Genomic DNA, 24,509 nt, shown 5'->3' with positions numbered 1-24,509 from the left:
ATTGGAAGGGATAGACAAGGAAGAGGGAAGGAAGTGGCCGTGGCATTAAATTAGGTACCATCCCGGCATTTGCCGTGAGGAGAAGTGGAACACTACAGAAAACCACTTCGAAGATGGCTGAGGTGGGAATCGAACACCCTCTACTCAGTTGACCTCCCGAGGCTGAGTGGACCCCGTTCCAGCCTCGTACCACTTTTTCAAATTTCGAGGCAGAGCTGGGAATTGAACTCGGGCCTCCGGGGGTTGTAGCTAATCACACTAACCACTACACCAAGAGGCTGGCAATAAAGCCGACTAGGTACTTAATTTCGACAATACCATCCGGCTCTTTCGCTGAATAGTCGGCGTAGTCGCTTTCGGTTCAGAGGAGGCCGGATTCGATTCCCGGCCGGGTCGGAGATTTTAACCTTAAAATAGTTATTTCGCTTGGCTCGTGGACTGGGTGTTTGTACTCTTCCCAAGATTCTTGCAACTCACACACCACACAAAACAGTATCCTCCACTACAAAAACAGGCAGTTCCCAATCATGGCAGATGTCGCCCACCTTCGCTGGAGGGTCTGCCTTACAAGAGCTGCACGAGGGCGAACCGAACATGTCCTCGGTCACTTCTGGTACTAAAAGCCATACTATAAATAAATGAAATAAATTCGACAGTACCTATCAAGCTGTATGCATTCTACACAAAAAATTAAGAAATAGTAGATAGACCAGAGGTTTAAATATCAAGTTCCAATAAAAGTAAACTCATGATTTCTCATATCCTCGAGGCGGAGTGGCTCTTTTCGGGCACACCCCCGATGGAGTTGATCTGCATATATCTATTAGACCACATCCCAACCCTTTCTGTCATTCTTAAATTTCTGATCGTACCGGGAGCCGAACATGGACCTCCGATGATGGCAGATAACAGTAACCGTTACGCTACGGAGGCGGACTGAGTTGCAATTTCTACTCTTTCGCCTTGGACACACAAACAACGACTAATCATGCAGTAGCAACTATAATGCACTTACCAAACTTCCGCACCATGCTGGCGTCATGATCATAGTGCTCCACTTCTGCCTTGTCCTTCTCCTCCACCTCAATACTTCCCTTGTTCTTCAGCTCGATCAATAAATCAACCAAGTCATTCCGCTTTATTTTGCTCTTCTCTCTCTGGTCAATTGTGTCCCAGAACACTTTACGGAGGAAGTTACTCGCATCTTTCTGGAAGAAATGTAGTTTCGCAAGTTTGACCAATGAAGGCACGAAGAACAACACAGCCCATTCCAAAGCTCGAACAGGGTTGTCTTCAAACGTCTTCTTGCCGAACTCACGGAATTCTGCGTTGGGATTTTGTAGGGAATTGCTCGTGATGCCAAAAGCACATGTGGAGATGACATCAGTCGTGCATTTCGCTGCAATTTCTTTAATGTCAAGGGTGCTGGTGGGATCCTTATTTGTCAGCTCCTCCAGATGATCAACCATCTGCTTGTCACAGTCAGCTACCAAACTGAACATTTTCTTCATCTTGCCAGAGGTAAATGTCGGAGAGAGTTTCATTCTAAGGTATTTCCACTGCTGCCCCTTTATTACAAAGAGATTACTGAAGCCCAACGGATCAACGTGGACATCAGAATTCACATGTCTGTCAGCGAAGTAGTTAAAGTCTTTGACCAGTACTTTCTTGATTAAATCTGGATCTCGTAATACAAGGGCAGGCCTGAAAGAAAAAGAACTATGGTAACAATGGTATCACTAAAATGTTATGCATAAATACTAATTGCCGTACAACTAATATCAAAACGAACACGGTCCAAAACTTTTAAATATTACTTGTATGGAAATTAGGTTGCGAAATCGAACATTTTCAAACTCATAAAATATATTGAAAATGACTGCAAGGGTTGCATCTCTGATATGATCTCTTCCTTGGTGTTATACTCAGGTCGACTACATTCTTAGATGCAAAGGTAAAATCCGATAGTAAAATTGATCTAACGCCAACTCAGCTTACATATATTAGTAGGTCATGTAACAGTGGCCACTTTCACACTTGAAAAGCAATGAAGTAGACTCTATAACGGATGTGACTTACAAAGGAATAATCTAAACACAACTATATAAATTCACCTTAGTGACAGAGCGACATAAATGAAAAATATAACCACACCTGAGAAAGTTGTTCGTTGTCAAAGTGATGATAAGCAGTTATATGAAGTTGATTGCTCTCATATTTTAAACATTACAGTTCATGATCAGATACTGTTCTTACAAGCAGGCCTATCCGCTTGTTAAAAGTTTTATTTAAAGAGAAATTAGCTACAGGTTACTTAAAAATATTATATCATTTGACTTTTTCCTTCTTCTTTTACTGCGCCTTTCCTTGTTCAGGTGAGTCAGCGATTCTGGTTATAAGCTTCCATCAAGCATTGTCGTTGCGTTCTTCTTTCGCATAATATATCTACCGTCTCTTTGGTCTTCGTATCCACTTGCGGCGAGTAGGGTGGCGAGGGGGGCAGTTACCCCCTCCCCAATTTGTTGAGAAAGCATTACGTTTTTATTCCATTTCTTGCGGCTGAAGCCAGGAATTATCTGAATTATCAATAGAAGAAATTTGTACAAGTTTTGATGTCTTATCATGTAATTATTTCCCTTATTTTCTTTAATTGTTAACAAAATTATTAGCGGAAATACGTACAAGATGTAGTTTGTCGTGGCTGACCGATTTCTATAGCGCCACAGCAAGTAGTGGACACATTGCGTGTGCTGTGAGGAAGGGCAGCATGGACACTGAGGTATGATTCACCCTCTTGCCGTGCGCACCGTCAGTCTGGCAGTCTCTGTATTGTCTGTTAGTTTCTTAGTGTGAAGTCAAATGATAAAGGATTTTTAATTGTATAATTACAACGTACGTTTATTTAAGTGCAATGCGTGTGTAATTTTATTCCTTTGATGAGATTTTTGTCGTAGAGAATTGAATGAAAATCTCAAAAAATTATTACCGACATAAGTTGGTAGATTGTCAACCTTTACCCCTCTGTCGAAATTCGTTCAGAGATCATTAAAAACTTACCATTTGGTAGTTTTTTTCTTCAGTTATGATATATATACCATCCCCTAACCCCGTGCCGCTATATCCCACAAATCCGGGTACGTTTTATTGTCTGTACATTACCCTTCCCTCACTTATAATTCCCAATCGCCACTACTGTTCATATCCTCCTACCCCATCCACACATTCATTTCAAATACTGTCCCCCTGTCTCGAAATATGCTCATACCACTGCAAATATTACTTCATATCTTATCCAATCCATCTTCGTCGCCTCACATGTCCACCTTAGCATCTTCATCTCTGTTACTTCAAGTTTCCTCTCCTCAGATTTTCTGATTGTCAATGCCCCTGCTCTGTATAGCATTGCAGTTCTAGCCACTGTATTATATGCTATACCTTTGAATTTAGCGGTCTATGTTTTGCCACAGAACACGTATGATTTATTTTTTCCATGTCATCCATGCAGTGTACAATTCTAAGGGCTATTTCTGCACCTACAGTGTAGATCTCCATCTTTGGCCACCGACGATGCCAGGTACAGCAAGTGTCATCAGTGTAATCATTCTTCTATACGCTCTGCTAATCTGAATTCCTCTGTTCCCATCATTAGAAACTCAAAATCACATGTACTCATCTTTCTTCCCAGTAAACTTCAGCCCTCTCTCTTCAGGGGCTATTCCAGTTTTCCACTTTCTCTTCCGTCTCTGCTTTCTTTTTACCACACATATTTAAATTTTCAACTTTTTTGAAATCAATTAATAAAAGACTAGGTAAACAACTGGCACGGAATCTACAGCCTGTGCGATAGCCTTAAATGCAGATCACTGTTGATAGAATGAGTGATATCGCCTATGAACATCAGACACCAAAGTGCCGGATCTCTGATTCCCTCAGGTATGACACCCGTTAATATCAGGAAAAAATGTAGGTATAGATTTAGTGATGTCTCTACCGAGCTCGATAGCTGCAGTCGCTTAGGTGCGGCCAGTATCCAGTATTCGGGTGATAGTGGGTTCGAACTCCACTGTCGGCAGCCCCGAAGATGGTTTCCCATTTTCACACCAGGCAAATGCTGGGGCTGTACCTTAATTAAGGCCTTCCTTCCCACTCCTAGCCCTTTCCTGTCCAATCGTCGCCATAAAACCTATCTGTGTCGGTGCGACGTAAATCAACTTGCAAAAAAAAGTGATGCCTCAGGTGCAAACTATCTTAAAAATAATTTTTTTTACTTAATGTTTAAAATTCAGATAATTGAAAATTGAGTAAAATTAAATCTGCTTAATATTTACGACTATTGTATGCTTAAAATTGATATATTTCAAATTTGACTATAATTAATCCTGCTTAATTTGTACAAAAACACACAATAAAACGAATGAGTATTGAAACGATGACTTCTACTTCATAAAGAAATTCAGTTGGCAAGGGACGGGGGATTATAATATTTTCTTTCGGGATCAACGTTAAGTGACACCGACTATACTTACCGGTCTAATATGAAGAATCCCACGTACGGTTTTCCTGGCATCTTTTTGTAAATGTCCATGCAGAAGCCCCCCAAAGAGAACTTCAATAAGAAGAGATCCTTGACATTTCCCACGAAAGGTAGGGGTTTGATGTACGGCACTCCCCTCTTAGCCCAGTAACTGAAGTGACGGGTGGCGTAGAGGTAAGCGACGGTGAAGACCACTGTGAGGACAGCAATGGCCTCCCAAAGCCAAGAGTCGAACATAAGACCCATGGTAGAGCTGCAACATACAATGATTCATTATAATACCTGAACTACATGAAATGGTGGTGTCATAGTGGGTGTAGTTTGTACGGGCATATTGGGTCTAACAATAGCGTGTGGTCAGACGTTGGCATTCTAGGGACAGCGAATTCATGTTGTTCTCTTTAATTATATTTTATGTCCGACTGGTTGACTGAACGGTCAGCGTACTGGCCTTCGGTTCAGAGGGTCCCGTGTATGATTCCCGGCCGGGTCGTGGTTTTTAACCTTAATTGGTTGATTCCAACGGTTCGGGGGCTGGGTGTGTGTTGCGTATTCAACATTACAAATTATCCTAGTTATGGCCCTCATCTTCACAGACATGCAGGTCGTCTACTAGAAAAAGACCTGCCCCAGGCCTCTCCGGAGGCCATACGCCATTATTATTATTATTATTATTATTATTATTATTATTATTATTATTATTATTATTATATGTGATCAATTTTACCTTTCATTAACAACTTATTTCGTGCTCTTATTGCTTTGCTGTGCGATATGTAACAGGAGAGGGTTTCTCATTAGGTATTATGTGATAACCCCCGCTTTTACAGAAGAGAGGCACATAATACAAGGTACATACAAAACAAGTAAGGATTTAATAATCCAAAATAACAAACCTGAAAGAATAACGCCAGCCGATGATACACTCGGAAAAACATTTTAATTTTGGCAACACGTGGCTTCGCAGGATAACCAACATGACAACTAGAGAAATGATATACGGGAAGCAGGCTGGGAAACCCTATAGAGGACGAGATCTTACATGACGTTGTAGGGAAAGAAACATGAGAGCATTTTCCCTTTAGTCTAATTTACTCACATTAAAGAATTTTAACAAGAAAGGTATAAAACCACAATTAAAAAGATACCATAATCAATAAAAAACAATTAAATCGAACCACGAGGGTCCTATCGGTAGTTCTTCAGAAAAGTGAATATTTACACAAAATTACAATTACATTTAAATAAGTGAGCATTATTTCGATATTGAAATTTACAATGAAAATTTAACGGGGAATATGACATAATTACAAACCTCTTACAAGGCAATCTGGAAATGTTACAGGGAAAGGTAACAACGGAAATTAAATTTAGCGCAGAGGCCTATAGAGGGGCAGACCTCTCCTGATACACATCAGTGAGGGACGCATAGCTCAACAGGTGTACGCTAAACTGACGCGGAATTACTGGAGGCAACTCGGAAGAAAAAAATAAAGTTTACATTTACACAAAAGGTTAATAAAAGGAATTGCCTCCAAAACAAAGGATATGCCTAGCTGATGAACTAAGGCATTACAAAATCAAAACGGTGAAAACCAGGGTCTAAGGTAAACTCCGCACAAATGAATTTACATTTTAACACTTCAGAAAAGAAAACATGCTTACCCCGAGATGGCTCGAGCCGGTGAGCGGACCACCTAACAAGGTGCGTCCGATCGTTAAGACGTACGAAAACCAAAGACGCTGAACAGAGCCTTGCTTCTGCTGAGGAGTCCAAAGGCCGGAAATTGGGAAATACTCAAACAGCCAATCAGGGAAGCTACCCATGTTTCGACCCGAAGTTTCACCAATACAATTTAGCGTTATTTTCACCAATAGAATTACAGCACCATATATGGTAATGTGGGAAATTCATTCTAGAGGTTTCGATTGCGAAACTCAGCGATTTCGTGATCGAAGCCTCCACGTGGCAACTGCAGGGTGATACAAAAAATGGGTTGCAACAAACATATTACTGGAGATCTCCAATATCAATGTCTTTTCTTTTAACACTCAATGATTAAGTAAATAACTGTCTCTTCTGTGAGTCCTGAAAATCCTTTAAAATCACACAATTTCACCAGAAACAAAACACACAAAATTTTATATCATTTTTACAACAACAACAACAAAAAAATTAATCGAATTCTTCAAAAATGTAAGTTCCTTAGTTTCTTTTGACAAGTGAAGAATTAAATAATTCCACCGACTATCTACTCACCACCGATGACAGTATGCAAGCTCAGAAAATACAGGAAATTTAATATAAAATCTACCGTATTTACTAAAAGTAAATTTCTTTAAATATATATTTTTACTACTCCAATGAAAATAGTTTTGTTCACGAGACAGGGCAAACAACTTCTTGTTTCTGAGGACTGTAAAAGTTATTTGCCATGTACACCCGTTGTATAGAACTTGACATGAGAGCACGGATGTTAAACGGGCGAGCGCTAACAAGCTTTATTAACCTTGTGAGTTTGTACACACTGTTTTAAATAGCTCTTATGTATTTATCAATATTATTGAGAAATGTTAAAACCTCTTCCAGTCATTGTTGAATTGTTACAATTTATGTTAATGGCGTATTCCTCAATGTGGATCTTCTGTCGTCACTAGTTCACCTAGGATCACTCGTATCGTGTGATTTGTAGAATCTGATGATGTTCTTTCAAGAGTGAAATGTGTCATTCTATTTTAATTAAGCTGTTTCTTTTTCAGTCATTTTCTAAAATTTGTTTTTTAATAAGTTAAATTATTTTCGAGAGGCTGAAAAAGCTAACATTTATAAATAAACCGAGTCGAAACTGAAAAGAAGTGCATTCCAAAAGGGAAAAAATGTACTTAAATACTAAATGAGAAATAAATTCTGGATATAATAAAAATTGACGAACTTCCTTCTTCGAAATGCCATGTTTAGTTAGTATGGTAACATTGAGCGGGCTAGTGAGTTTGTTTACAGGCTGAGCGCGTATAAAACACCTTGACTTAGATGGAGAGCTTTATTAAGCAATGTTTACGATTCAAAAAACATTACATTTCTTTGTCTTCAGCTTGACATATCTCTGTGAAAACGAATTTTCTTTACTTGTGTACATAATAAAATAGAGGAATATAATTACCGATTCAGTCTTACGACCAAAAATTAACAGACTTTGAAGTATGCTTAATTGAAGCTGAGATTAGTTAATCCCCCTGTGGGTGGGGGCTGTAGAATGACACCCATGGAATACCCTGCCTGTCGTAAGAGGCGGCTAAATGGGACCCCAGGCGTTCTCAAGTTGGGAGCGTGGGTTGGCGACCACGGGGTCCTTAGCTGAGTCATGACACTTACTTACTTACTTACTTACTTGCTTGCTTGCTTACTTACTTACTTGCTTGCTTGCTTGCTCGCTTGCTTGCTTTGCTTGCTTGCTTGTACCAAGCTCCTCAATTTCATCTATCCTATCCGACCTCCCTTGGTCAATTCTTGTTCTTTTCCGACCCCGACGGTATTAGAGTATTCGAGGCCTAGGGAGCCTTTCATCTTCATGCCTTTCGTGGCACTTGTCTTTATTTTGGCCTATACCTTCATTTTTCGAAATGTCGGGTCGCTTCATTTTTTCTCTCTTATTAGTTAAGTGGACCCACATTCGACATTTACCTTACACGTCAGGTTATCATAATATTCTAACAAGCGTAAGTTACCGTATTGCCCCTGCACTGATTTACGGTATTTAAGATGAAGTAGTGGGTTTGAACAGTGTTAGTAACAACTGACCGCCGGAAGCACTTGCTGACAGGATCATACATATTGACAAAACGTAGCAGTTTTCAAGGCAATAATTTCTGTCGCAATCCAGCTTTCAACCGTTTTGACCTGCGTCGAATTAGTCTACATACGATTTCGTTCGTACTTACGAGTGTAGATCCAACATGTACCTGCGGTTGAACGAAAATCTTGATTATTATAAGCAATTCCACAATGCAAAGTAGCAGTTCCTATATTATAAACTAGCTGATGTACCCGTGCTTCGCTACGGACTTCTACATTGTATACAGAATTCTAGATTAGGTAGTGTACACGTTGTGAGCAAGACTGTATTAAATTGCATGGTTTTAAGGTTACCTAGAAACGCGACGGGGAAGTCACCAACGTCTTTTCTCATATGAAGACTGGGTTAGGGAATATTCATTGTAATGGTAGGCCCGCTTGCCTACCATAAGCCACAATCAGGTTGGAGAGTTTTCATTATAATGGCAGACACTCGCTCACCACCTGACTTTTTATATCCTCAGAAAGTCTGTCTTAGTAGTTTTCCCATCTGAAATGAACATAGGTCATTACAATGATGTCAGCAGGAATGGCGCGATTAAAAGCAATGCTTTCGTATGAAATACTCGATCAAAGGAAAAACCACACATTTTCTCCCTTTTAACGAACAGTTCTACGCTGCCGATCTAAGAGTCCAAAGTTCCAGAGCCAACTTTCCCGGTAGATTGTAATTCTAGACCAGGGCAAACTACTACTATTACTAAGTGAGTCTCTGCCGTAAATGTACACACTGCTCATTCAAAATAGCACGTCAGAGTAGGGATCGAATAGCTGAAATACTATGATGAACCAGTGTGTTACATAGCAGCAGAATCAGGAAATGTATGAACCAGAGGAATGGCATGTTTATGTTAAAGAAGAAAGTTTTACAACTCCCTAGCTATTTCCCGCCAATATTCAGTCAGGCTGTTATACTCGGTACGCAGCAGTAATCCCTCTATCGGAGTTGAGTGGCACCATGAGACAAAGAATATCAGAACACACAATGGCCAATGTAATGTTATTGCTTTCGATACTGTAGGCCTTCACATTTAGTTTTCTTCCGACTCTGAAATAGCACTCTTATCATAGTCGGTACGGTAAAACTCAATAAAACATAAATGATAAGTATTTAAAAATTAAATTTTAGGTGCCTTCCCCTAAACTACAATTTTATCCTGGGTGAATAAAATTGTTTATAGCTTAGACTGTAGTTTCTTTTTCTCCGACTCTATATACCGATTTTCAAATAAATTCTCTTAACCCATTTTCTCGTGGCTCGGCATTAATATGGATTTAGCGACAAAAATACAAATTCATGAATGTGTCATCATAGCCGCTACGGTAAAAATGTATAAGACATAAATGATCGGAAATTTAATTCTATATAACTTTACTTATGTAGTATTTATCGATAGGACCAGGACCACTAATAATATAAATATCTGAGAATTACATTTCAGGCCTTCTCCTAAACTACCATTTCACTCGGCGTGAGTAAAATGTTTTATAGCCTAGATTGTAGTGGCTCATCCCCCGACTTTACATACCGATTTTCATGAAAATCTCTTCAGCCGTTTTCTCGTGATGCACAGACAGACAGACAGACAGACAGACAGACAGACAGACAGACAGACAGACAGACAGACAGACAGACAGACAGACAGACAGACAGACAGACAGACAGACAGACAGACAGACAGACAGACAGACAGACAGACAGACAGACAGACAGACAGACAGACATTACGGAAAAGTAAAAAGTGCATTTCCTTGTTACTGTGGGCATGACCGATACAGAAATACCATTATTTTCAAATTCTGAGGAATGTAAGACAAAACTCTTATTTAAATATATAACCTTAAGGAAGGTAGGGACGAATGTTCGCAGTTCGCAAAACATGACTTTGTTTTCAAATTTAGCGAATGGTTTGTCCAAAGAAGGTGCTTGAAGTAGAATATAATGTTTCTGAGGTAGGTAGTAGCTTCGTTTGCCCTTCGGCTTATACCATCCGCCGTACCCTGCTTCAAGCAGTACGCATAGCCTTTTGTACACTATACCGGAAACTTTTGTTAAATTCAAGACTTCACGAAAATTTTCAACACTTCTCAAGTTCGTTTTTTAAATCGCTTGCAATATTTGAGAAGTCTGCAAAAGTCTTGAAAGTGAATTAGAACGTGTTCTAATCGGTCGACGAATTGCAAAGTCTTTAACACAATTGCCCAATGGAATTCGAGAATTAACGCTATGTGCTAGGCTACTAGGCATGCTGGGATTGTTGGGAATCAAATCAACAAAAATGGCTTCGTCTTCACGACCGAGGGGTGTTGCTAAGTATGAGACACATCCCCAGTCTATATTCAGGCCACACCGTACAGTACTACAATAAAATGAAGAAAACGCCAGCATACGAGGAGATTGCAAGATAAATGTCTCAAGGAAGTGAACAGTTCTAATGCTTCTTACCATACGGTTACCTATAAAGAAACACTATCGGCAATGATCGATTTATGACGATTGGACAGGAAAGGTCCAGGAGCGGGAAGGAAGCGGCCGTGGCCTTAATAAAGGTACAGCCTGGTGTGAAAATGGGAAACCACGGAAAAACATCATCAGGGCTGCCGACAGTGGGGTTCGAACCCACTATCTCCCGAATACTGGATGCTGGCCGTATTTAAGCGACTGCAGCTATCGAGCTCGGTATTATTATTATTATTATTATTATTATTATTATTACTATTATTATTATTATTATCTGGACAACTTATCAGAACACCAGACACCAGAATTAGCAGAAGAATAATTGAAAAATTTTGGAATAGCAAGGCCATGATTAAATGGATTACGGAAATTAACGAGATATTAAAGAACTACAAATAACAATAGACGATCTCATCATCATCATCATCATCATCATCATCATCTGTTTACCCTCCAGGTTCGGCTTTTCCCTCGGACACAGCGAGGGATCCCACCTCTACCGCCTCAAGGGCAGTGTCCTGGAGCTTCAGACTCTTGGTCGGGGATACAACTGGGGAGAATGACCAGTACCTCGCCCAGGCGGCCTCACCTGCTATGCTGAACAGGGGCCTTGTAGAGGGATGGGAAGATTGGAAGGGATAGACAAGGAAGAGGGAAGGAAGCGGCCGTGGCCTTAAGTTAGGTACCATCCCGGCATTCGCCTGGAGGAGAAGTGGGAAACCACGGAAAACCACTTCGAGGATGGCTGAGGTGGGAATCGAACCCACCTCTACTCAGTTGACCTCCCGAGGCTGAGTGGACCCCGTTCCAGCCTTCGTACCACTTTTCAAATTTTCGTGGCAGAGCCGGGAATCGAACCCGGACCTACGGGGGTGGCAGCTAATCACGCTAACCACTACACCACAGAGGCGGACTATTATTATTATTATTATTATTATTATTATTATTATTATTATTATTATTATTATTATTATTATTATTGTTGTTGTTGTACCGGGCGGTACACCTCCACGCCGCTTATTTAAAATTTGCGCCAGTTTATACTCCCTTGCTGGAGGAAGTCTGAACTTTATCTACAGTATTAATTTTCAAGTTTCTCAGAAGATGTCACTACTTGGAAATTTTGGAGTTTTTGAACTGTGTCAATTTTGATGTACTTTTGTTTTACATGTAGTAAGAAGTGTGAACATTCTCTTCTAGAGGACACTACTGAAGAACTACAATGGTGCACCCTAGTGCGAAGAGAAAGAACTGGTTTTTTTGGAGAAAATTGTATTTCTAAAGTTGTTTTTTTGTTAAATTTCTTTCTGTTATTGTTTAAGTTGGCTGTATACCCCTCTCTTTCCCCTTGTTTTGTATTTAGCCAATCCCGAATTTCTTTAATTAATTTCTGACCAATCAAGTGTATCTTCCCCCAACTTCAATATGCTGTTTTTCCCTAACCAATAAAAGATTGCGGGCGGGTGTTCTCCTTCTTGAAACGCCTCGAACTTTCCGCGAGAGTATATAAACTGCTGATTTTAGGGTCTCTGCGCCACTTCTGTTCCATCTTTGAGTGTGTAAAGTACATAGCAGGGGGCGGGAAGCGCCTCTTTCTTCGAGCAGCAGCTCAACGATAAGGTAATGGCGGTTTAATAACTTCTTTTCTTGCCAGCTCAGCAGTTTAACTCTCGGGGCGGGTCCGAAGCCTTTCGCCATGTATCTTCCCTAAAATGTAAAGTCACTTTGTATTTATTCTTTCTTTTAAACTCAAAATTGGGATAGAGGGTGCTTAACCCTCTCGATTTCCCACTCATATTGTTTCGAGGTGAACTTAGTTTACTCTACCGTTTCTTCCTTAACGTAATGTAAATTGTTGCTTTCTTAAGTCACCTCTTTAGTATGGGATTAGCCCTTGCTTTAGCGGCATAGAGCCAAATTAGGTTTTAAACAAAAGGTATTAGGAGTGCAGTTCGCCTCCTCTGAAATTGTTATTTTGAGGTCATGTAATTAACCTTTTTCTCAATTAATAGACCTCAGTAGGTTGGGTATTTTACCCCTGTGTTTACGTCCTTATAGGACAACTTTAAAGTCGAGTTTGGTGTGGTCTTCTATAGACCGGAACTTTGAGAGCTTGCCGCTCTTTCCAAATAAAACTTGTGTTTTCTGAGCGCCTCAAGGAGGCTTTACTATGTAATTTTGGAGCAAGTGCTCCTGGGCATGAATGGGGTTTTCTGCCCCTCTGTGAAAACTTATTTTGGAGTAAAGTTGGGGTAATTGCCCTAGAATTGTGAGTTAGGGGCTCGAAGCCCAAATCTTGTGAATACTGTACTTGTAAATTGTTATCTTGCTACTTTGTACCTGCCATTCGTGTTTTTTCTGAATTTTGAAAAGAAAATATAACCTTGTTAAATTTTAAATTCACCTTAATTTCGTAGCCTGAGACCTGTTCACCACCCCGCACCTTCTTTCACCTCTAACTACCACGAAAAACACGGTAACAAGTGGTAGCAGAACGTGGTTGAATGGGTCTCAATTTAGCCCCTTTTGCCGGCTAAACATTGCTTTGATTCAAACTCTACCAATTTTCTCAGTTGCTGGGATTTTTTTAAAACATTGTTCTGTCATCATGCCCGGCCCTCGCGATGTTCTCCATCTTAACTATTTGCGCAAGGAGGAGTTGATCTATGAGTTAACTATCAGAAAAGTGCAATCTGGAGGCACGGTTGCAGTAGACACAAACAAGCTTAGAGAGTCCCTTGATTTGCCCATTTCCATCCCCAATTTGGGAGAGAAAGAAATTGAGTCGTATGCGCGAACAAACGTCTATGTTACATTCCCTAAATATTGAGAAAAACGGCAATAAAGATAATTGTTGATCGCGGGACATGGCTACGCGAGAGAATGTAACATAGACTTTTATTCCGTAAATCAACATGTTATAAGTGCACGCGCTCACTCATTCGTACATAATGTATGCAAGCAGAGGAGAATAGTGTTATTTTAAAGTTTTATTCTAATTATAATGATTTGGTGCGTACATCTTTCCACTCACTAGGCTCACGTTTCCTTTTCCTGCATCTGTTTTTCGTCAACTTGTGTATACTGCTTGCGGACAACAGTATATTACGACCACTACTATCGCCTGATTGCATGATTATGGTTTCGATGAGTAACTAAATACACTCAGTAATATAAGACTGAACAAACCAGAAGAATCTCCGGACTAGAATGTGTTTTTTACATTGCCTTCAATTCGTGACATTGTCGAGCGCTCGCGCGGGAAACGATGTAACATAGACTTTTGTTCCATTATTTTTCAAGTGCATTTCTCTTCACAATTTCCGGAATACTATAGCCATCTGTTGAGATATGCTCAAACTACCTGCAAATACATATCCAGGACACATCATAGATTTTTGTTCCGTGAATATCTCAAATTCCACAAAAATGTAACATAGACGTTTGTTCGCGCATACGACTCAATTGACGACTCTCTTTCCACGATCACCGAGAATACTACCGGGCTAGCATCGGTAGTTATTTTTTTGACGAAAATGATCCTTCGCCTAATCAAATTAAGCGTGTGCAAGCCAGGCTATATCATTTTTCAAATAGAGTTAATGATCTGTTGTCTCTGAAGTTGAATGACGTTCAGAGGAAGGAAGCTAGTACGTTGCTTGAAAGTATTTCTGAATTATCCAGTAAGGTTACCCAATTGTTAACTGGGGAAGTTCCTCCCAAAATCGATCAACCCACCACGATGAATGCAGGCAGCGAGGAAGAGCCTCCTAAGGGAGAAGTCAATAGGATAACCGTTGCTGCTCAAACTATCTCTGCCCCATTGGACAACGAGTCTGAACGCCGTGCATCATTGAATAATATACGTTCTGAACTAACTTCTTTGCCACTGAAACCTTTACCTACTATGTCACCCGGGTTCAGCAGCTTGCCTCATCCATTGGCAATGTTGCTCAAGGGTATCTCTAAGTTTTCAGTTAATACCACCAGTGAAGTAATTTCATTTTTAAGATTTTTAGTTGAATTTCAGGATCATGCCCTTGTGTTTTCTCTTTCCCCATGTCAGATTTTGCAAATCATCTATCCCTATGCAATCGGTATTCTCTCAGACAAAATAGTAAGAGCCATTGCCGAGCAATCATCTATTGAGGATTTCCACGCCCACTTGCTAGCTAACTTCATCCCGGCTAGGGCCAGGTCCTCCCTTATTCAGAAGTACTAGTATCGTGTACAGCGTTTGGATGAAAACTTAGCAGACTTCATCCAAGACATTAAGTTTTATACTAGGGTGTTTGCTCTTCATTTTCCTGAAGATCAGATTGTACAGGCTATTGTAGAAGGCATTTCACCATCCTATAGGTCATATTTGTGTTTCGCGGCGTGTCCGCAAACCTTTTCCGAACTTGAAGCATTGGCCGTCTCAGCGGAAGGAGTTAGATACGCCGATTCTTTGCGTGTCGCGAAAGAACCCCCTCCTTCTTTTGGTAATCCTCGGCCTCCACCTCGCCGACCAGTCACACCTCGTAAATGCTATGCTTGCGGGTCGCCCGACCATCTCCGGAACAAGTGCCCATTGCTCAAGTCTAGTGGGACAAGGAATGGAGCTGGTTCATCACAAGGCTGTTTTAAATGTGGGGCTTTCTCACATATCGCCAAGAATTGTCCCAATTCGAATAGCACCCCCTCCTGCTCAACTTCAGGTACAACTTCCAACAACAATCAAAAGTGACTAGTGGTTTCGGCTGAGTCGACTAATCCATCTTCCCGAGGCTCAGCCCCTGGCAAACAGGTCGTAAATTCAGGGAATGTTCAATCTGCAAATCTATCTTTTGAATGCCCCAAAGAGTGTCTTAGGATTGCGGCGGATACCCCCGCACCCATTCCTTTTCTTAAAATTGAGTTAAATAATGAACCTGTAACAGCTCTTTTAGATTCAGGCAGTGTTTGTTCGATTATCTCGGCTGAATGGTATTCTAAATTGAAATCTGTTTGTAAATTACCTGACTATGTCTCATCTCCTGTTCAATATGTTTCGGCTAATTCATCTCCATTGGAAATTCTAGGTTCTGTAAATGTCAAAATTCGTATTTTTAAATTTACATGGAAAATTAAATTGTTTGTGGCTAAGCACTTGTCTTGCCCCATCATATTGGGAGCTGACTTTATTTCTCGCACGGGTCTTGTGCTCGATCTTCAGAGTAAGTCGTGCACATTCAAATTTGCTTCCAATTGTAAAATCCCCTTGTTAAAATGTAATTCTGCATCATGTTCATCTATTTCGCCTACCCAGGATGAGATGTTGTTAGATCTTAGACACCTACCTGAGGAGCAGGCTGATAGTATTCGTAAGTTGTTTCAGTCATTCCCAGAGGTGTTCTCTGATACTCTTGGTGTTACTGATCTTATCGAATACAAAATCGAGCTCACGGATTCTATTCCTGTCCGTCTTCCACCTTATAGGCTATCTCCACCCAAAATGAAGGCTCTGAAAGAAATCATCGATCAGATGCTGAAGGATGGTATTGTTAGGCCCTCTAAGTCGGCGTATTCTTCGCCTATTTTTCTAGTCCCGAAACCCCAAGGGGGCTTCAGGCCTGTCATTGATTATAGGGCTCTCAATCCGAAGTTGGTGTTACAATCTGTGCCCCTTCCTGACCTTCATTCTTGTTTTTCATGGTTCCGTAAGGCCAAGTTCTTCACCATCTTGGACCTGAATCAGGCCTATAATCAAATTCCCTTAGCGGAAGAGTCTAAACATCTTACAGCGTTTGCCACGGACTGGAATCTATACGAATACAACCGCGTGCCTTTCGGGCTCCCCACGGGAGCAGCTGTACTCACTAGGCTGCTAGATAGGGTCTTCTCCGACATCAAGTTTGAGTACTTATATCACTACTTGGATGATGTCGTCGTATTTTCGGAGACCTTTCAAGAACATCTAGATCATCTACAAGAAGTTCTCATTCGCCTTCGTAAGGCTGGGTTAACTGTCAAGTTGTCCAAGGTTGCCTTTGCTAAGCCCTCTATGTCATTCCTTGGGCATATTGTGTCACCTGATGGCGTTGCAGTCGATCATTCTAGAACACAGGCCATCCGTGATTTTAAACCTCCCAAGGACATCAAATGTATTGCCAGGTTCATTGGTATGGTGAATTTCATCAGGAAGTTTATTCCTAACATCGCTAATAGAGCGGCGCCCTTGAACCTTCTTCGTAGGAAAGGCATCAAATTCGAGTGGGGACCTTCTCAACAAGCCGCTTTTGAAGATCTTAAATTAGCTCTCTGCAATGCCCCTATCCTTGCTATGCCTGATTTTTCCAAGAAATTCATCGTCCAAACTGACGCGTCGTCGTCAGCAGTTGCTGCAGTCCTTCTTCAAGAGACTGAACTAGGGAGGCGACCCATCGCCTATGCATCTAGGACCTTGTCGGCTCAAGAAGCCAAGTATTCCATCTATGAGCTCGAAGGTTTGGCAGTCTTATTTGCCTTAGAAAAGTTCCGTCTCTATCTGGAACATGTCAAATTCGACCTGGAGACAGACAATCAAGCCTTAAGCTGGGTCTTAGGTAGGCCGCGTCGTACTGGTCGTATAGCCCGTTGGGCCATCCGTATTTCTGCCTTCCAATTCGATGTCCGGCATATCAGAGGCACCGAAAATGTTGTTGCTGATGGACTCAGCCGTATGTTTTCCAACGACGTCGAGACCCATGATCCGGTCGATAGTCCTTCACCTCCCGAGTCCATGCTCTCTGATGTTAATGCCATCTTAACAGATGCTCCCATGCTCTTTAGGGATATCGAGAAATACCAACGTGAAGATCCGACGCTGGCTCCGATAATGGAAACCCTTTCTTCTGGGGAACACGTCGTCCCTTATGTTCTGAGGAATGGTGTTTTATGTTGCCCATCAAGGCATGATAAGATGATGAAGGTTGTCGTTCCAGCTGTTCTTGTGCCTATGATATTCAAGTACTATCATGAGACCCCATTAGGGGGGCATCTTGGAATCTTTAAAACTCGTGAAAAGATTCGTGAAAGGTTCATCTGGAAGGGTATGGACGGTGAAATCCGTGAACTAGTAAAAGCTTGTAAATCTTGCTTGCTCAGTAAACCCACCATGTCCACCAAGGTAGGCCTTTTGTCTTCGCATCAAGCGTCGCGCCCCATGGAACGCCTGTATATTGATTATGTAGGACCCTTTCCCCAGTCAAAGGGTAATGCCAACAAGTTCATCTTTGTGTGTGTAGATGGTTTTACAAGATTTTCCTGGTTATTTCCGACTAAGCTGGCTACCGCTCAGTCCACCATTACTTGCTTAAATTCTATCGTTGCTTCTTTTGGTCCGTGTCAATATATTGTATCTGATAATGCTAAGGCTTTCACATCAAATTTATTTCGTAAATTCTGTTTTGACTTGTCCATCTCTCATGTGACGACTTCTGCTTATTACCCTCAACCATCTCTGGCTGAACGGGTTAATCGTAATCTCAGGTCCTCGCTTATTGCCTATCATCACGAAGATCATTCTAGGTGGGACACGTCCCTGCATTGGTTAGCTTTTGCTTTGAATTCGGCGGTTCATGAATCTCATAAGTTTACCCCAGCTTCTTTGATGTTCAAGTTCGTTCCCAACACGCCGCTCTCTAACCTCTGGTCTCTGAATGACATTCTACCTGAGACAATAGATCCGGACAACATTAAAGACCTTTGGAAGAAGTCTAAAGCCAATCTTAAAGTGTCTCATGAAAAGGTTAGGGAAAGATATGATCGTGGACGGAGACCCACCAATTTGAAGGTAGGTGACCAGGTGATGGTCAAGAATTTTGTTCCCGCGGGCAAGCTTGCCCCCAGATTTCATGGGCCGTGTATCATTCTAGATTTCCTTACGCCGGTTACCTTATTGTTAAGCAATCCAGCCACCGAGAGGATATTTAGAGTTCACCTGTCACAGGTGAAACCGGTGTAATTTCTGTGCTAACTTGCCTCATATTATCTTGAAAGGAATATGAAGGTTATATTTTTTTGAGTTTCACTTTTAAGGCTTTCTGACCCTTCTATAATATTTGGTTTTATATGTATGCATTTTTGTAAAACCTGCCCCGAACCGTTAAACTGCCATCCTGTCCTTGCCACGACCATTACCACGCTCCCGTCTCCTGCTCCACTCTACACAGTGGCTTATTTAATGCCATGGATATCTGCACGCCGCTGGCCCCTCAACCTCTCCACAAGCCTGTGCCCTCCAAAAAAGGATTATGGTCCAACAATTCTGCCGCCTAGCTTTAATGTTTCAGTGCCCCCGCAGCCGCGCGGCGCCGTGCAGCGACTGGGATAGAGGAAGGGTCCCCTCGACCCCAGCGAGGACGACATGTGCACGGCGAGCCGGAGCTCTCCTCCCGGCCAAGGCTGATGTGCGGCGCACGACCTGCTACTGGCCCGCAGCCTGTATATGTTCACCGCGGGCGCGGCGTGCTTCTACACCTCTGCTCCCCTCATAGTGCGGGCGAGCGGTATCTCAGGGTACTTGAGGGGCCCGGGCGGCCTCCTCGGAACGCAAGCAGTGGAGGCTGGTCTGGCCGTTAAAATCATCAACGTTTGAAGTACATATCCAGCTATATGGACATTCCAGTTCAACTTTACTACCTTTTCTTGGGAATTCACAGCAATATTTGGTGGACTTTGAAAATTTTCCTCAACTTTAAAAACTAAAGTTTTCCTTCTGAATTCAACTTCTACAAACATAAAGACCTTACTTCACCAGTTACAACAACAATTTTGAAACTGAATCAAACCAAATTAAGAAAATCTTATAAATACTTCTGCAATTAATCTCCATATCAACATCAAAACATGGACCTTATTTTCAAACAAAAGTTCATGTTCTTCTGTGTTACCCCTTGGAGGAACTTTTTTTTGGGGGGGGGGGGGGAGGTCTGTACCGGGCGGTACACCTCCACGCCGCTTATTTAAAATTTGCGCCAATTTATACTCCCTTGCTGGAGGAAGTCTGAACTTTATCTACAGTATTAATTTTCAAGTTTCTCAGAAGATGTCACTACTTGGAAATTTTGGAGTTTTTGAACTGTGTCAATTTTGATGTACTTTTGTTTTACATGTAGTAAGAAGTGTGAACATTCTCTTCTAGAGGACACTACTGAAGAACTACAATGGTGCACCCTAGTGCGAAGAGTAAGAACTGTTTTTTTTGGAGAAAATTTTATTTCTAAAGTTGTTTTTTTGTTAAATTTCTTTCTGTTATTGTTTAAGTTGGCTGTATACCCCTCTCTTTCCCCTTGTTTTGTATTTAGCCAATCCCGAATTTCTTTAATTAATTTCTGACCAATCAAGTGTATCTTCCCCCAACTTGAATATGCTGTTTTTCCCTAACCAATAAAAGATTGCGGGCGGATGTTCTCCTTCTTGAAACGCCTCGAACTTTCCGCGAGAGTATATAAACTGCTGATTTTAGGGTCTCTGCGCCACTTCTGTTCCATCTTTGAGTGTGTAAAGTACATAGCAGGGGGCGGGAAGCGCCTCTTTCTTCGAGCAGCAGCTCAACGATAAGGTAATGGCCGTTTAATAACTTCTTTTCTTGCCAGCTCAGCAGTTTAACTCTCGGGGCGGGTCCGAAGCCTTTCGCCATGTATCTTCCCTAAAATGTAAAGTCACTTTGTATTTATTCTTTCTTTTAAACTCAAAATTGGGACAGAGAGTGCTTAACCCTCTCGATTTCCCACTCATATTGTTTCGAGGTGAACTTAGTTTTCTCTACCGTTTCTTCCTTAACGTAATGTAAATTGTTGCTTTCTTAAGTCACCTCGTTAGTATGGGATTAGCCCTTGCTTTAGCGGCATAGAGCCAAATTAGGTTTTAAACAAAAGGTATTAGGAGTGCAGTTCGCCTCCTCTCAAATTGTTATTTTGAGGTCATGTAATTAACCTTTTCCTCAATTAATAGACCTCAGTAGGTTGGGTATTTTACCCCTGTGTTTACGTCCTTAGAGGACAACTTTAAAGTCGAGTTTGGTGTGGTCTTCTATAGACCGGAACTTTGAGAGCTTGCCGCTCTTTCCAAATAAAACTTGTGTTTTCTGAGCGCCTCAAGGAGGCTTTACTATGTAATTTTGGAGCAAGTGCTCCTGGGCATGAATGGGGTTTTCTGCCCCTCTGTGAAAACTTATTTTGGAGTAAAGTTGGGGTAATTGCCCTAGAATTGTGAGTTAGGGGCTCGAAGCCCAAATCTTGTGAATACTGTACTTGTAAATTGTTATCTTGCTACTTTGTACCTGCCATTCGTGTTTTTTCTGAATTTTGAAAAGAAAATATAACCTTGTTAAATTTTAAATTCACCTTAATTTCGTAGCCTGAGACCTGTTCACCACCCCGCACCTTCTTTCACCTCTAACTACCACGAAAAACACGGTAACAATTATTATTATTATTATTATTATTATTATTATTATTATTATTATTATTATTATCATCATCATCATCATCTGTTTATCCTCCAGGTTCGGTTTTTCCATCGGACTTAGCGTGGGATCCCACCTCTACCGCCTCAAGGGCAGTGTCCTGGAGCTTCAGACTCTTGGTCGGGGGATACAACTGGGGAGTATGACCAGTACCTCGCCCAGGCGGCCTCACCTGCTATGCTGAACAGGGGCCTTGTGGAGGGATGGGAAGATTGGAAGGGATAGGCAAGGAAGAGGGAAGGAAGCGGCCGTGGCCTTAAGTTAGGTACCATCCCGGCATTCGCCTGGAGGAGAAGTGGGAAACCACGGAAAACCACTTCCAGGATGGCGGAGGTGGGAATCGAACCCACCTCTACTCAGTTGACCTCCCGAGGCTGAGTGGACCCCGTTCCAGCCCTCGTACCACTTTTCAAATTTCGTGGCAGAGCCGGGAATCGAACCCGGGCCTCCGGGGGTGGCAGCTAATCACGCTAACCACTACACCACAGAGACATTATTATTATTATTATTATTATTATTATTATTATTATTATTATTATTATTATTATTATTATTATTATTATTATTATTATTATTTGGACATCTTATCAGAACACCTGACACCAGAATTAGCAGATGAATAATTGAAAAATTATGGAATAGCAAGGCCATGGTTAAATGGATCACGGAAATTAACGAGATATTAAAGAACTACAAATAACAATAGACGATCTCAAAAGCAAAACAGAAAAATTAATGTACTCCAACACACACACACCAGGCTATAGACAAAGATCAATAAAAGGTGTAATGGAAGGGTATTTTCAACAAAACAAGGAATGAAAAAATATTGGGTTGATAGGAAATCAAGAAATCCTTTGTATAATTGGCTAGAATGGTTCAATGTAGGCCATAAAATGTAAAATACAGTCAATAAATTATATCACCGAAGTGTAATATTTGCAATAGTCCACGAAATCATTTGCCGGGCTGAGTGGCTCAGACGGTTGAGGCGCTGGCCTTCTGACCCCAAGTTGGCAGGTTCGATCCTGGCTCAGTCCGGTGGTATTTGAAGATGTTGAAATGAGTCAGACTCGTGTCGGTAGATTTACTGGCGCGTAAAAGGACTTCTGCGGGACAAAATTTTGGCACAACGGTGTCTCCGAAAACCGTAAAACTAGTTAGTGGACGATAAAATCCATTATTAGTAGTAATTATTATTCTGTTCATCATACCTCGCCTTGGCCAGGATCAAAATGAACCTTTAATATGAATTATAAACTTATGGTAGTGGAAAGTAATACTCATGTTGAGTTAATACTCGAGTTCCCAGATAGTTGCATTTTCCACAATTTCCATCAATCTCCGCAGGAACGTAATTCAGAAGAAGTGGGCCAAAATTTCTCTCTCTGGCATCCTAAACGGTGCTTTGAACCCCGACACGAACGGAGAATCATGTATCCCTTTCCAATAATGTTTGCTGGCATCAATATTAAAACATACAAATACCAAGCGAGTTCGTTGGCTGAATGGTCAGCGTACTGGCCTTACGTTCAGAGGGTCCCGGGTTCGATTCCTGGCCGGGTCGGGGATTTTAACCTTAATTGGTTAATTGCAATGGCTCGCGGGCTGGGTGTTTGTGCTGTCCCTAACATTCCTACAACTCACACACCACCACTATCCTCCACCACAATAACACGCAGGTACCTACAAATGGCAGATGCCGCCCACCCTCATCGGAGGGTCTGCCTTACAAGGCCTGCACGCGGCTAGAAATAGCCACAGGAAAATTAATTAATTACCGAGCGAGTTGGCCGTGCAGTTAGGGGTGCGCATCTATGGGCTTGCATTCGGGAGACAGCGGGTTCGAACTTCACTGTAGGCAGCCCTGAACATGGTTTTCCGTGATTTCCCCATTTTCACACCAGGCAAATGTTGGGGCTGTACCTTACTTAAGGTCACGGCCGCTTCCTTCCCACTCCTGGATCTTTCCTATCTCATCGTCACCTTAAGACCTATCTGTGTCGGTGTGACGTAAAACAAACTGTTAACAAATATTACAACTAATGATAAAATCAAGCTCCATAAATACCTGTCCCTATCTATTGTTCTGCACATATCCAGGTTAGTGACAAAATCCGCTCCGTAGCGGCAATTGGGAATAAGAAGGGGGATGGGGTACAAAAATGTATAGACAACAAAAAGTACCTTGGCCTGGGAGTTATAGCGATAGCGGGGGGGGGGGGGGTGTTGTAGACATCAAAATTTAAAATATAGCCATGAAATTGTAAGTTTTTTACGCTCTCTGAGCGAATTTCGATACAGACACAAAGGCAGACCTTTGTTATTTTTGCCTCTTTGCCTTATGTTCATTTAAATTGTTGCACTAACATGGCTATCGGTTCTCCAAGAGGAAGATGCCCGTGGACCAATTGTCAGTAATTCATTTAATGCTATTTTAGTTACTTTATGAGAATCTGTTCTATGTGTTTCTTAGATAATGCCTGTCTAGGTTGGTCACTATTAGTTTTTCTCCATTAATGGATCAATACGGTAGAAATACTGTAGATCTGGAGAAGAATACAGAAAAAAGTTCACATAAAGGCAGACAGTCTACCATCTTATGTGCGATAATAATACGAATAGTATAGAATAAAACTTTCACCAAACGAAAAAATAATTACACAAGTATTACAATTACAGTAAATAGAAGTACGGAGTAATTATAGAATTTACAAGTAATTTAGTGTTTGACTACACAGTAACAGAGTAACTGACACTAGACAGAACTAACTGTGTGAAACTGCCAGACTGTGACGAATGCGCGCGGCAAGCGGGTGACCGCGGCAAAAATATTCCCCTGCTACCCTTGTCGCAGCACATGCTACACATTGCTCCGCGGCTCTCCACTGCTTGCTGTGGCGCTGTACAAGTCGGTTAGCCGCGCCGAACGACATTTCGTGCGTATTTACGCTAAGTATTATTCTTAATGCGCCGGCCCCGTGGTGTAGGGGTAGCGTGCCTGCCTCTTACCCGGAGGCCCCCGGTTAGATTCCCGGCCAGGTCAGGGATTTTTACCTGGACCTGAGGGCTGGTTCGAGGTCCACTCAGCCTACGTGATTAGAATTGAGGAGCTATCTGACGGTGAGATGGCGGCCCCGGTCCAGAAAGCCAAGAATAACGGCCGAGAGGATTCGTTGTGCTGACCACA

The 24,509-nt window shown here is 41.6% G+C and overlaps 1 protein-coding gene across 1 annotated transcript in view; it reads right to left on the bottom strand.

Moving 5' to 3' along the window:
• Positions 1–24,509, bottom strand: part of LOC136877419 (cytochrome P450 6k1) — an 82,050-nt gene that overhangs the window by 28,472 nt on the left and 29,069 nt on the right. Inside the window, exons 2-3 of the mRNA XM_067151440.2 lie at positions 4,527–4,787; positions 1,016–1,704 (exon numbers count right to left, since the gene is read on the bottom strand). Of these exons, the coding sequence (XP_067007541.2) occupies positions 1,016–1,704; positions 4,527–4,780 (943 nt within the window). The 5' untranslated portion in view covers positions 4,781–4,787. The remainder of the gene's footprint in view (positions 1–1,015; positions 1,705–4,526; positions 4,788–24,509) is intronic.

Source organism: Anabrus simplex, chromosome 7 (genome assembly GCF_040414725.1).
Source record: "Anabrus simplex isolate iqAnaSimp1 chromosome 7, ASM4041472v1, whole genome shotgun sequence".
Classification (NCBI taxonomy): Eukaryota; Metazoa; Arthropoda; class Insecta; order Orthoptera; family Tettigoniidae; genus Anabrus; species Anabrus simplex.
This window is presented reverse-complemented; position numbering and strand designations above follow the sequence as displayed.